The 12797-nt window shown below is 39.8% G+C and overlaps 1 protein-coding gene across 2 annotated transcripts in view; it reads left to right on the forward strand.

The window, feature by feature from the left end:
* Positions 1 to 1106: 1106 nt before the first annotated feature.
* Positions 1107 to 12797, forward strand: part of wdfy4 (WDFY family member 4) — a 40002-nt gene continuing 28311 nt past the window's right edge. For both annotated transcript variants that reach the window (XM_072391055.1, XM_072391056.1), the window contains exons 1-14: positions 1107 to 1463; positions 2632 to 2892; positions 5340 to 5451; positions 6176 to 6300; positions 6398 to 6526; positions 6724 to 6913; positions 7893 to 8082; positions 8369 to 8529; positions 9590 to 9822; positions 9924 to 10063; positions 10308 to 10438; positions 10700 to 10801; positions 10893 to 11083; positions 11956 to 12686. In XM_072391055.1, the coding sequence (XP_072247156.1) occupies positions 1443 to 1463; positions 2632 to 2892; positions 5340 to 5451; positions 6176 to 6300; positions 6398 to 6526; positions 6724 to 6913; positions 7893 to 8082; positions 8369 to 8529; positions 9590 to 9822; positions 9924 to 10063; positions 10308 to 10438; positions 10700 to 10801; positions 10893 to 11083; positions 11956 to 12686 (2717 nt within the window). In that variant the 5' untranslated portion in view covers positions 1107 to 1442. The remainder of the gene's footprint in view (positions 1464 to 2631; positions 2893 to 5339; positions 5452 to 6175; positions 6301 to 6397; positions 6527 to 6723; positions 6914 to 7892; positions 8083 to 8368; positions 8530 to 9589; positions 9823 to 9923; positions 10064 to 10307; positions 10439 to 10699; positions 10802 to 10892; positions 11084 to 11955; positions 12687 to 12797) is intronic.

The following is a 12797-nucleotide window of genomic DNA, read 5'->3' on the forward strand; positions in this document are numbered from 1 at the left end:
TGAAATTTGAATACCTAACAGACATGAATTACGTCAAACGAGTTCGGGTAAAAAATCGTATGGAGTAACCATATTTTGCCTTCGCTATACCCGTTTTTTAAACATTTGACAAGGTTTAATTTAACAATGCCTCTTAAGGACACGCGAGACTTGAACATGCAGTATATAATGTATTCGGTAACGAAATGAGACCACCATACGTTAAGTCAGTTCTTAAACGTCAGCAAGGCTTGAAAGAGGTCACGGGAGGCTTGTAGACGTCATAGTATGTGAGTACAGCAGCTCTCCATTTAAGCTCAACAACGCAGTGCTGGCTGGTTGGAGATTTTTATGCGTAAAATCAGCAGGGGTATTTCTGCTATATCAAGGACACATTATTTTGTTTAAACAATGGAGCAATTAATTTCAGTACCCAAATAAAAGCTATTCCATTGAGGTCCCTAATCATATCCAAAACCACTGGAGCAATCGCTGCAAAAATTGCTCTCTGTAATTCTGATGATTCTTTGATTTTTCCAGAAATATCTGCCGCCTCTGTGTTTTTCAGTTTTCCGTGTGATTAATACCCACAAGATGGCATCGTTTACCTACATTAGACCTTCCTCTTCTTTTCACGCATTATCACACACTTCCTAAGTGCTCCTAAACTGATAGATATTTTCTGACACTTCTAACTCTCTAGAACTCTTTAGTTTACTTTACTGATGCTACCAAACGTCTGCTGCTTGCACTGATTCACCTGTTAGTAATTTAGGATTATTCTAAGATGCAAATTATTTCAAAGGGCCTTCAGAGTTTGTTGGTGATCCTCTTAAGACTTCACTACAGGCTTCTTAGGTCATCTGAGCAAATGTTCTGGTCGATGTTCTGCATTTGAGGTGACAAATTTGTGATTAGGTGCTGCGTGAACTTTTGCTTTATGTGATTACATACTTTTAAAGACGGTAAAACAAGCCTGGCATTGTAATGATAATCAGTAGGCGAAAGCAATTTATTTCAGATTGTTTCACTGATAGACTTAAATTTTGAGTGAACCTCTGGGAGTATTTCTGATATCATTTGTAAGTCATGGGATCTTGTCACTATGATTCATATCAGTCATACCTATAAAAAGAAAAGGAACAACTGTTCTGGGGAGGGCCCTATCTAACCAGCTAAACAACAGTTTTTCGCTTCTGCTTCTCTGAGGAAGTGAGAAGGCACATGATCTGCACCAGCTGACATGAGTTACTCTGCATGTTCAAAGTTCAGTTGACTCGGTGCAGATTAGTCAGGGGAGGGCAGTTTTACAGAAGGGTCTGCAGTGTATGCACCTCTCGCCAAGCTTTAGCAGGTCTGTGCTTGTCTTTTACTCTGAACATGGGAGCAGAGACAAGCCACTCACTCAGCTGGAATAGCGCAACACAGATGACAACATCTCCTTAGAGCCTGGAAACTCCCAGATGGCTCTCACACAAGTGCAGGTACAAATTCGATTGTCATTGCAGGAATGTTTTTCTTTTAAAAGGCACATTACAGGCTAGAGTAGCTTTACTGTTTCAGTATTCATGTGAGGATTTTACTGTTTGACTAACTGGACTGTATGTCAGTGAAAAACAATTTGAAGACGTGTTGCTATCTCAAGTGAAGAGCGACTGGGGGTGCTTTTGTGTTTGCTGTGAATCTGTCTCACTCTTAACATCAAAGTGGGAAAACTTCAGGGTATTATTACATTTCTGTGGAATGTGAGCTGCCCTACCCTTTTTCTGAGCTTCAAATCAGAATATACTGGCTTTGGCGTTTCAATTACATGGTTTTTCTCTATTCTTCCCTCAGTGCATCAGTGTGTACCAAAATAGAAGTGGTGTGAAATAATAGTCCTGTGACAAGGAAGTAAGGCTCTCATTAAACAAGCTGCATATAAGTTTGCCAAACTGCTGGCATGCAGTTTGGCATGTCAGTTTCTTCAACTTCTCACTTTGTGTGACACAGAAGTGTAATACTTACGTTGGCTGCCATGTTTGTGAATCTTTTTCACGGTGTGGCTCAAGGGGAAATCTTAACTGGGCCTTGACATCACAGACTTTAAAAGGTTGACATGAGCTTCATATTTTTGGAATATAAACGCCACGATTGGCCTGTTTTTTCTTTTTGTTTTTTTCTTAAATGCTCTTTAGCATAAAGGATAATTGAATTCTTAAACCGCTGCACAATTATGATGTAGTGACTTGACTTTACACTGGACAAGGACACAATATGTGCCATTGTTATGAATAGATTGATGTTAAAAGTTGCCCAAGTTGCTGGATTTTGAAGCTTAAAAAGAAGGAAAAGCAGAACTTTTATCATTGCTGTTTATCTGTCTTCTAATTACCAAAAGTTGGGCATCAAGTACAGCATGCTGATCCCTCACATCAGTCAGAATCTAGTAAACAAAGATGGCACATGACCACTAGTGGTGAGTTGTCTTTATTTATCAATGCAGACAGTGTGCTCAAAAGAGGAGGGTAGAGGATTTAGTTCATGCCAAAATTATCTGAGGAAGTGAGAGAGACCAAGGAAATGTGATTAAACCAGACTGTGAAGATCATGAAATCTGATGGCATCTAAAAAAAGAAGGAAGAGACTGAGGATTTGTTTCTGATCTCCCAGGAGGACCAGACTGTGAAAGGGGATAGGATCAATAAGGAAACGGGAGAGCTGAGTGCTTCAGGAGAGTTATCACTCTCTGTGGAGTTGAAGACAGAGAAGGTGGAGGGCTCCTGTGGAAACCCTCAACTCTTACAAGTGCTCAGAGAGCAACTACAGGAGCTGGGACTCCACACACATTCGAGCTGTGACCACAGAACTGACCATGTTCTTTTAGAGCAGCAAGAGGGGCACCTGGTCAAAGTTCTGCCTCTCTACATACAGGTATGGCTCGCTAGGATAAGATGCCATTTATCTCACATTTTTATTCCATTAATCATGTTTGCATTATTATTTTGCAGTGCACTGATCAACAAGATTTCAGATTTCAACACTGAATAAATGGGAAATTTATATTTGATAACTCTTTATGTGAGACACATCTCTTCGTTAGCAGTGCTGTGCCTTATGTACATTCCAAGGATCCTATCAGAGGAAAAAGCAGAGAGCAGAGAAATTCTTTCTTGATTATTGCTTGGGATCATGCAGCCAGAAACAAAATGCCAGATAGCAAATGCCTCCAAACAGATGTGAGCAGATGAACTGCACCATTGTCTGTTGTCTTAGGCGCAGCACTTCTCAATCACAGCATCTCTGTGTTGTGTTTGTAGATGATTACAAGCAATTTATGGTAATGTGGGGATGTTTGTGATTAATCTTGACAGGCTTTGCAGTTCCTCATAATTCAAGCTGGGAAATATCAAAGTTTTTTAAACAGTAGGAAGCCCTAGTGACATATACTAATCAACCAAGCAACTCTTTGCATGCAGGGCGTACAACTAGTGTCATTCCTTTGTGATATATATATATATATATATATATATATATATGTAGGTGCACCATTTTCAGGAGAACCCACCTTAACCAAGGGTGTTTTAGCCCAATCCAATCACACAAAGTGCTTAAGATTGGGGTTGATGTAAGAATTTGATGCGTCAAAACTGATCATCTTCAACCTCATGAGGTTTAACTTTGTCTTTTATCAGGCTGCATAACCTTGAAGCTCATCTCCCCAAATAATTGTGCATCATGTCCACTCTTTTTTTGTAATATGCCATTGATATTTTTAAGTTTCTATGTATATGTCACATCTGTCTTGAGTAGTTCATCAATAGATGGGCATATATACCACATTTGTCGTGTTGAGTGTTTTTTCATGTTATCAAATCATTTCAGACATAGAATAAACAGGCTTTTGTTAATGAAAGTCTTATTTTTTTTTATCACCACCGTAGATCATTGCAGGATCATTTTAAGGACCACAATTTTGATTTAAACTCAACTTTTAAAAGGTTAAGTGGATGACACTGTGGTCTTCAGAACCACATGAATGAACAATTAAGACAACATGAGACTCCAGTCAGATGTTTGGCCTTTAGCTGATCCCATTACTGACTGCCACTATGTTGAACCTGTACATTGTCTCTTAGGAGACTGTGGAGTTTACGGGACTATCGCTTGAAATAGGAAAGTGCGTCAGACCCACAGCCTCAGGTCTTTGTCTGATTAATTGGGGGGAAAAAAGAGTCTCTATGCCTAAACTGTGTCACGGTTATGAGAAAACCTCAAATGCAGACACTGTTAATTCCATCACTTATTTGTGTGTGTGACACCGCTGACCGCACTTAAAGCTGCATACGTAATCGCTCTTTGGTCTCTGTGTGGCTTTGTGTCTGTGTTGGTGAATGGAACAAGTCTCATGACCGGAGATTTGAGCAGAATATAAGGCCACGCTTAGGAAAAGAAAACTCAGTGAAATGTGATATCCTCTTATGGAATTGTAAAGAGTGAATAGCATGAAATGACTATTTAAAATGGAGTGCATTAAGGAAAAAACAGTCCAACTTTAAGGTAACCCATGAGATGTAAGGTATCCTTTAAAAAGCACCTTATTCTGAAATATTTTTTTTCAACAGCCCTCTAAAACCTTTATTTCTGAATAATTACTGGAAGACCAAAACCTTTATTTGTGAACCTTTAGAAAACGCTGTTCATATGAAATGAAAACCATGTGATTTCAGCTTTTATTGTAAATGATGGACTTTGTCCTTATGTTCTTCCCTTTATACCTGCCTCTCCCTAGGTCTCAATGAGAGTTTTGAACACACAATCGTGTGATACAGAAAATTCACCCTGTGAGGGTTTACATATGAAAACTTAAAAAAAAAAATTAGAATCTGGTCCTCACTAAATCTTAAAATCTGGTAATAAATCCTCATATGAGCAACAACATAAGACATAAAACACCATGTCAGTATTTCACAAAAACTGAACAAAACTGGAGAGGAAGTGTGTGAAGAAACTAAATAGACTTCATTGTTTGGTGTTTTCTATATGATGATATCATTGCTCAAATCATTTTGGAGGAATAGGCCCACTCTACTTTACAATGTTGCTTTGATTCAGTGAGGTTTACAGACATATTAGACTTTCATTCATTTGGGTGGAATGATGAGACAAAATAATGTTCATATTTGATTGGGGAAAATAGTTTGATGCATATAATTTAGTTGTATGAAATGTTGTAGTTTTCTTAAATATTTCTTAAGAATTCAAATGATCAGCACAGTTCCCATGTTTTAGATGGGTCCAGACGTCGTGGGCTGGGGTCATTTTCCATTTTATTTTCTCCTGTTTCTTTGCATGACGCTCTCTCTCCTCTGGGATTACAGGTTTGTGAGGATGGTGGCAGAATTGAAGGTGTGGACATAAAGGGGCTTGCAGCTCTCACTGCTGACACTGTCATCCATAATATCCACAACAGACTGGCAAAGCGGCCCGCAGGTAATAACCACTGCACATATCAGCAAATATGATGCTTTTAATTCAAGGCAGAGGGACTTTCTTCCTCCTCTGCCTACTTCTGCTTTTTTTTTGTTGTGCTCTTGTTCTTTGCTGTTACTTTAATATTTCTAGTACCTATGTTGTTTAAAATGGAAAGTAAAAATTGTGGAAATGCGTAATATGTAGTTCCTTTTTCTCCATTTTTACGGTAAAGATGCTATGTCCAGTTTCTTTCTTTTGCATTTTATTCCCTGCTTTGTTGCTTTTTCTTCAATTCATTCAAGGTAGGAAAAACAGTGTTAACTGGAGATGTAGATGCTTCTGTTTTTTTTATTATACAGTTTGATATGGGTTTTAATAAAGGTGCTAACATGGAACCTGTGGCATTTGACTGGATAAAAGTTTTACTTCTAAAAGTTTTACTACCTCTTTCCAGAAACACATTGCTGTGATATCAGAAGCTTGAGTGAACTCTCTTTTTTTTCATTTTAAAGATAGAAACTAAAATGCAAAGTATGCCTTTGAGAATGAAGTGAAACATTTCTGTGTTAGTTTCTATGTTTAAGTTGAGACTTTACTGATGACTTTGACAGCAGACAATGAAGAGAAACTATTGCAGTATGTACAGTAGCAGTCTTGCTGCATTTTCCTTTTGTTTTTAACTTGTTTAGGACCTTTTAGTCTACCGCAGTCATGGTTTATGACTTCTCTTTTGCATTTTCAGAGAAGGCTCGTGAAGAGGTGGTTTCGTTCTTCAAGAGCCCAGATAAGGACACAAGTTGTGAAGCAGATGCAGTTTCTGGGTGGCTGCTGTTGAAATCCCTTTTGCTTCTCACATCTAACACATCAGTGAGTGATAAGTACCAATTTTATCATGAATACATTTAGAAAACGGTGGCATGGAATTTTCTCTGAAATCTTTCTTTCACTCTTTGTATCTTTGCAGGATGTACTGTCTTGTGTGAATCCAGGGCTGCCTGCTGCTTTGGTGAAATGTCTGTACCTGCTTGTGTGCCTTCCAGCTAAAAAGGAAAACGGGGCCATTGAACAGACCTTTCAGGAGCTTCTTACACAGGTTGATAACCACCGAATTCTCACTAAAAGGCAATGGCCTTTATCTTATTTCTTTACTGTTTTTTTTTTTTTTTTTTTTTTTTACTCTCTTCATTTAATTTAGTATTGTAAAGAGTTAATGGTAATTCCCTCTCCCCTTCTGAAACCAGCTTAGTTTAAACTTCTTCCTCACGCTCTTTTTTAAAATATTTTTTTAAGGTTTTTCTGCAGCTTTGTAGGCATCCAGGCGACGTGGAGAGGCTGGTAGAGACTCAGGAACTGCAGTGTCTAATCATCGGGCTCACATCACTCTGGGATCAGACCAGCACCAACTGGAGGCGACAGGCCTCCCGCGTCCTCAGAGCGGTCTCTGCTGTACCAACAAGCAACACCGTGCCAAGCTTGTTAGGTGAGGTAACCCAAAACTAATTGGGATATGTAACATTTCTCTTAAGCATATTATTCTTAATCGACAACCGTTCGGTAAACATGGTTGAGTTTAAAAAGAGCATTCCAGAAAGGCTGAGTCTTATAGAAGTAAAGCCGATACCTTCCTTTGAAAACTGTTTGTATAAGTAGTTCAAGAAATACAGAATGATATTTCTCTATGTAAAAATGAAAAGGTTTTGATTTTATAATCTATGGTACATAATATCGTTGACATAATGGCTTAATTAACCTTGATAGGGTTATTGAGTTCCTCGAAGAATTGGGTAATTGGTTTACTTAAGGTCCCAAGTGTCAAGAAAAAGGCAGTTTTCCTACAATACGTCAGCTTATATAAAACGGCTCTCCTGTAGACATTGGACTGCCAAGATTGATTGAGATTCGTTCATCAAAGCTAAGACACTGCTATCTCTACTATCTACAAGCCTTAGAGCATTTCTGTCTTTCTCTGATGTATTCTTAAAGGGATTCTCTTAAATCTTAAAAAGCTTGTAGACTGCAATTCTACCAACTAAGACTGAAACATGAAGAAATGGAATTTACCCGATCGAAAGCAGAGAGTGAAGAATTTAATTTCATGTGGAAGATGAAACGGTTCCTGTTATAAGTTGATTATTAAGCGACACATGACCACACATGCCACCTGATTGACATATTGCATGAAATATGTTTCTGTTTCACGCAGTGTCTCAATCAGCTTATATAATTCTTCAAAATGGTCCAGTTGTCTCAAGTTTGTTTGGATTCCAGTCTCCTGACTGTGCAGGCCTTTTCTATGTTATCATGATTTTGAAAGAGTTTCTTAAATTTGGTTAAAGAGGAGTCTGTTAGAGAGATGTTGCTTTTTTTTTTTTAATGGTCATTGAAATTGAACTGGGAGCTGGGAATGTGTTGACCCTGTTGCTCTGATGTAGTTTATGTCTCTGCCTTTTCTTTATCAGGCAAAAACTGTGTGCGGATCTGCATCCAGAACCTGTTGCTCATCAGTCCTGATGTCTCAGGATCTTTGCTAGCTGAGGTCGCTGTGGCTGTGTTTAGCTTCATTAGAGACACCTATCACCTCAGTCCAGCCCTCTTCATCGAGTTTGATACCAACAATGGCTACAAGGCCCTTGAGAACATCCTGAAATGGTGAGATTAAAGGTTACAAACAGAAAGTAAGAGAGATTGATTCTCAGACTCAGTAAAGTTTCTGTTTAGAGTAGACGTAATTGTCATTATTGATATCAAAATAATTGGATATCTGTTCCCTTGGTCATTTTTAAGGTGTTGTTGTAAACAGCTTCTTTAAAGGCTAAGGTGATTCATGTTAACTTGATTTGTCTGGTCTCAGAGTCAGTATCGTGGCATCTTTATTTATCTCTTCTCTTTTGCTATAAGTTACTTTTTTTTTTTTTTTTTGTCTTACCATTATAAGCTGTGAGGACGGTATTCCCTTGGATCAGTTTCAGCCTGTGGAGGAGTTGTTGGCTCTAATTGCATCTTTCACTATTCTTGGAAAAACTGAGCTGAAAGTGGCTCTTTGTGTCACCAACCCCCAGCCTCCAGGCTTTAAGTTTGACCCATCACTCACGAAAGGTGAGTCAAATCTTCACAAGACCTTCTGCATTGTTATTCCCTTCCTGCCTCTTCCTTATTATCTCCATCTGTACTATGAGGATGAACTATGGACGACGGACCCTTTACTCCAAAGCATCTAATTACTATCACTTTCGTGACTCTGCCAATTATGGACTTGGGGAGGGGAACCGGTGTCCCCTTAAAAGGACCATGCACTTAATCTCCTCTTTGCAGTTTTGCCCTCATATAAGCCGCCCAAAATACACCACCCCTATTTTCCCACAGACCCCGACTCCACCACTCCCTGTACTGCTGCCCTGCTGCAGTGCACAACACCCCTCGAGTTAACAGGAAGCTGAGGTGATTATGTCTGGGATGATGAAGTGGAGGCTCCCTCTTTAACTCTGTTAGGATGCCCCACATCCATTCACCACTGGCCTACAGCATCTAGTCATTTATCATTGATGCACACACACCTCTATCTAGAACTCATAAATAGAGCTTCCATAATATACATACACACACTTACACACTCAACAGCCATCTATCTCATGAAGGAGCAGAACTGTTTTCAGCAGAGGGACCAGGCACTGCTGACTTGATTAGATCATGATAAAAACGTGAAAATGTATCCTATTACTAACCAGCTTTGTGTTTTGTTTACAAAAAACACGAGTGTGTTTTATCACCCAAATCTGAGATTTGATCTGAATATTTTAAATAAACTTTATAAAAGCAGATTATGCTACACTTTTCTGCATTCATGAGCGTAAATCTGTTTGTTTTCATTCTATCTACACTTTTATAACTCAATTGACTTATAAGATTCTGCATGTTGCATCGTAAATGTACGGAAGTGATTTGTGAAAATCACTGTTTGACCTTCTCAGAGCAAAATCTGATAAATCAAGTTCTAAACATCTTTTGGCTAAATTGACCTCAAGTTAACCCTTTCATGCACGAGTTATGAAAGCCTCAGTTTTCCCAAGTGTTTTTATTTATCTTTAGGCATAAAAAGAACAAATTATTATTATTTTTTGCACCTATTATTTAAGGAGTTACTTTCCTTTGTTTCCAGGTTTGGCAGTGAAGAACCTGCCTGCTTTCCACCTGCTGCAGGCCTCTTTGCTGCGCTCTCAGGATTCTTTGTTCTGCTGCCAGCTTCTTCAAACCCTAAAGACAATATGGGAGAAGGACCCAGCCAATTTCTTCCTCTTGGAGTGGACTGTCCAGTCGATGGCCCAGCTGGCTACCTGTGTGTGGCGCAAACCGGCGCCTGTTCAAAAACTCTTCTTTTCAATGCTAAAGATGGTAGAATCCCCAATACTGACAGAAGAAAAATCACTCTGTGTTCCTTTCCTTTCATGCAACATGCAAACATGGTATGTTTAACATGTTTGCTTTTCTAACAGGTAGTATTCAAAATGAACTACATCCCCCATGAGACCTTGCGAGCGCTACTAGGTGTACTAAAGCAGAGCTGGACTGGGAAATTAGCTGGTGGAGTGGCAGGGATAGAGTTTGGAGTGGTAGCTCTCAAGTGTTTTCACAAGTAAGCAGTGCTAATTGGCAACAGTATTTCTCAGTATTGCTCTTTCAGACATAACCATCTTCTAATAGAACTAAAGCAGCAGTCTTATTTCTTATAACAGATAAGCAATGGACAAATGAGACAGAATAAAGTTGTTCAGTTACTTATCAATAAAAGGTGGTTACTGCATGAGAATAAGGTGTTTCTCTCCCCCCATTGTTTTCTTGATTAAGGTTGAATAAAAGCAACGTCTTTTTTGCTGCAGGATGACTGTGCACAGTGCTATGCTAGCAGAGGTGTTAAGTGACTGGGGACTGTTGGAGATGCTGCTTGGGGAACTTCGCAGAAGAGCTAAGATCCTCAGGAAAGCTGGTGTTCCATCTTCCTCTAAATCAAGTAAGAGTCAAAATGTTTTGTTTCCTCCACTTCTGATGTAAGCCAGAAAAACTGTGAATGGACACAATACAATTGCAGCAAATATGGAATTAAGCAACGCACTTGGCCTTCATTCAAAGTTTTAACCTTCAAAGTGAATCATTGTGAGATAAGATTTAATTTCATTCTACAAGTCTTTATTCTAAATTTAACATACGAAAGTCATACTAAAGACTTCATCCACAGATTGTAACTGAAACTTAAACATCTTTTGCTCTTTAGATATTCAGCATGTGCCATGTGTTGAGGACAGTGAAAGACTGCTCACCACCTGCATGCTTCAAGTTGTTTCAGCCCTTACTTTGCGTTCTATCAAGAACACAGGTATTTGAATCCCATCTAAAATCTAATCATAAAGTTTATTTGACTCATTTTAATGCTCTGCACTGCACTGCTTTTTGCGTGTGTGTTCCAGTTTCAGTGCGAGACCTCGGCATGGTTCCTTACATAAAGATCTTCTTGGACCATAATCAATACCGAGGTCCCACTCTGAGCATTTTGGAGCAGCTCGCTGAGATTAACCCTGATGAATTCATGAGCACAACCATTGGATCCCTCTGCTCCTCCACACAGCAGGAACTCCAGTTAAAGCGGGACCTTTTACAGGTAGCTTTGCTGTACATGCACTCATAGTCCCAGACAGCAGTGCACACCCAGAAACACCTTAGCTGTAGTTGTAGTATTCCGACTCTAGATTGAATCCTAACAAATTGTAATGCACTTAAAGCATAATAAGCTTGTGAATTTATTTTCTTAGCATGTGGGACTCTGATTACATTACAGACAAATGCAGATTGATTTGCTAAAACTGGTTTAGCTGTTAACTCTGGACCGATTTGATTAGGCCATCAGGCCTGTGCTGTAGCGCTCTGAAGATTACCACTTCTATCAGATCAGAGAATGGGGCAGAGATCCGATTAAAGCTTAACTAAGTTACACACCTACTGTATGTGTCCATTTTTATAGATGGCAGCAAGAAGAGCACTTACTTGCTCGTATTGTGTGTGCGGGTGTCTACACTTGTGCTTGCAAGCAGGAGCTTGTATGTGTGGATGTGTTCTTTGTGCTAACACGGTTATAGCAGGTGGCAATCAGATTGGGTACGACCTGGGTTGGCAAGTGTTGAAAGCCATTGTGATTACTCCAGTTTCAGTTAATCACATTCCCCTCTGCGTTCTGTCTCACACATTACCTACCTGATGGATTAGCTCTCTAAATTCAATAAAGCTAATGCGATTTGCTCACCCCCAAAAACTAGTTACCAGAAATGATTTATGATTTATCTATATATTTCATCTATTTTTCATGACACAGTTTTAATTGACGAGGAGGATCTTTTAAAAGCCTAGATTTTGAGCAAAGCTTAGTGTCAAAATTAATATTCACTTAAATAAAGGGAACAGAATCTCCATCACAACATGCCTTCTTTGTGTGTTTGAAGTCGACTTGCTTACTGTCCCAATGATCTGTCTCACTAGTCAGTGTTGAGGGTTCTAGAGAGCCCCAACACCTGGGACGCCTTCAGGAAGGCAGGAGGCTTCACCGGACTGCTGACTCTGGTGACAGATATGGAAGGAGCCCTGGCTGACCCTCCAAAGGGAGACGTGTGGAAGACTCTGGGACAGAAACAGCTGCTGGAGCTGCTCCTTCTCACGCTGCACATCCTGGCCCTGGCTGTACATCTTCACACAGTAAATGCACACCATTTCGAGACTGGTGGTCTGTATGAAAGGCTAGCAGAGGCTCTGCTCCAGTTGGGCTGCTTCCATGCTGAAGGTCTCGAGAAAGAGAAGTGGGATGGAGAGTGGTGTTCCTGTCCCAAGACTGCGGAGGATAACCAGTCTTCAGGAAAGAGCTTCCTCCAGTTTGTTGAGTTCGCAGAGTGCTCTTTAACTCCTCCACCTCCTTCCATCACACAACAGCTCAATCTGCCTGTCAGTCTTCGGACGTGTATTAGACTGCTTTCCCACCTGGACCAATTCGCCACAGGGACCTACTATCCTCAGGAGTTGAAATTTGGACAAGCGCCTAATGATGGGTGTGATGGAGATGAAGAGAAACTACGTGGACCAACAGAGTATGAAGGAGTGTATTCAGGACCTCCTTTAGTCCTCTCAGGATCTGGCCAGCAGTCGATGGAGGACAGACATGGAAGCTCCAGAAGCACTGCACCCAGTAGTCCCACCCCCTCCTCAGTGACGCAGTACAGGTAGAAACTGTATTTTTAACCACTCGAAGGAAGTGGAAAACTCATCCATATTCTTAAAATAAATTAATTGAAATCTGAATCCATATCTAATCGGCCTTTTTGTTATGTACT

The sequence above is a fragment of the Leuresthes tenuis genome, unplaced genomic scaffold, assembly GCF_036924035.1.
Source record: "Leuresthes tenuis unplaced genomic scaffold, fLeuTen1.0.hap1 SCAF_8, whole genome shotgun sequence".
Lineage (NCBI taxonomy): Eukaryota > Metazoa > Chordata > Actinopteri > Atheriniformes > Atherinopsidae > Leuresthes > Leuresthes tenuis.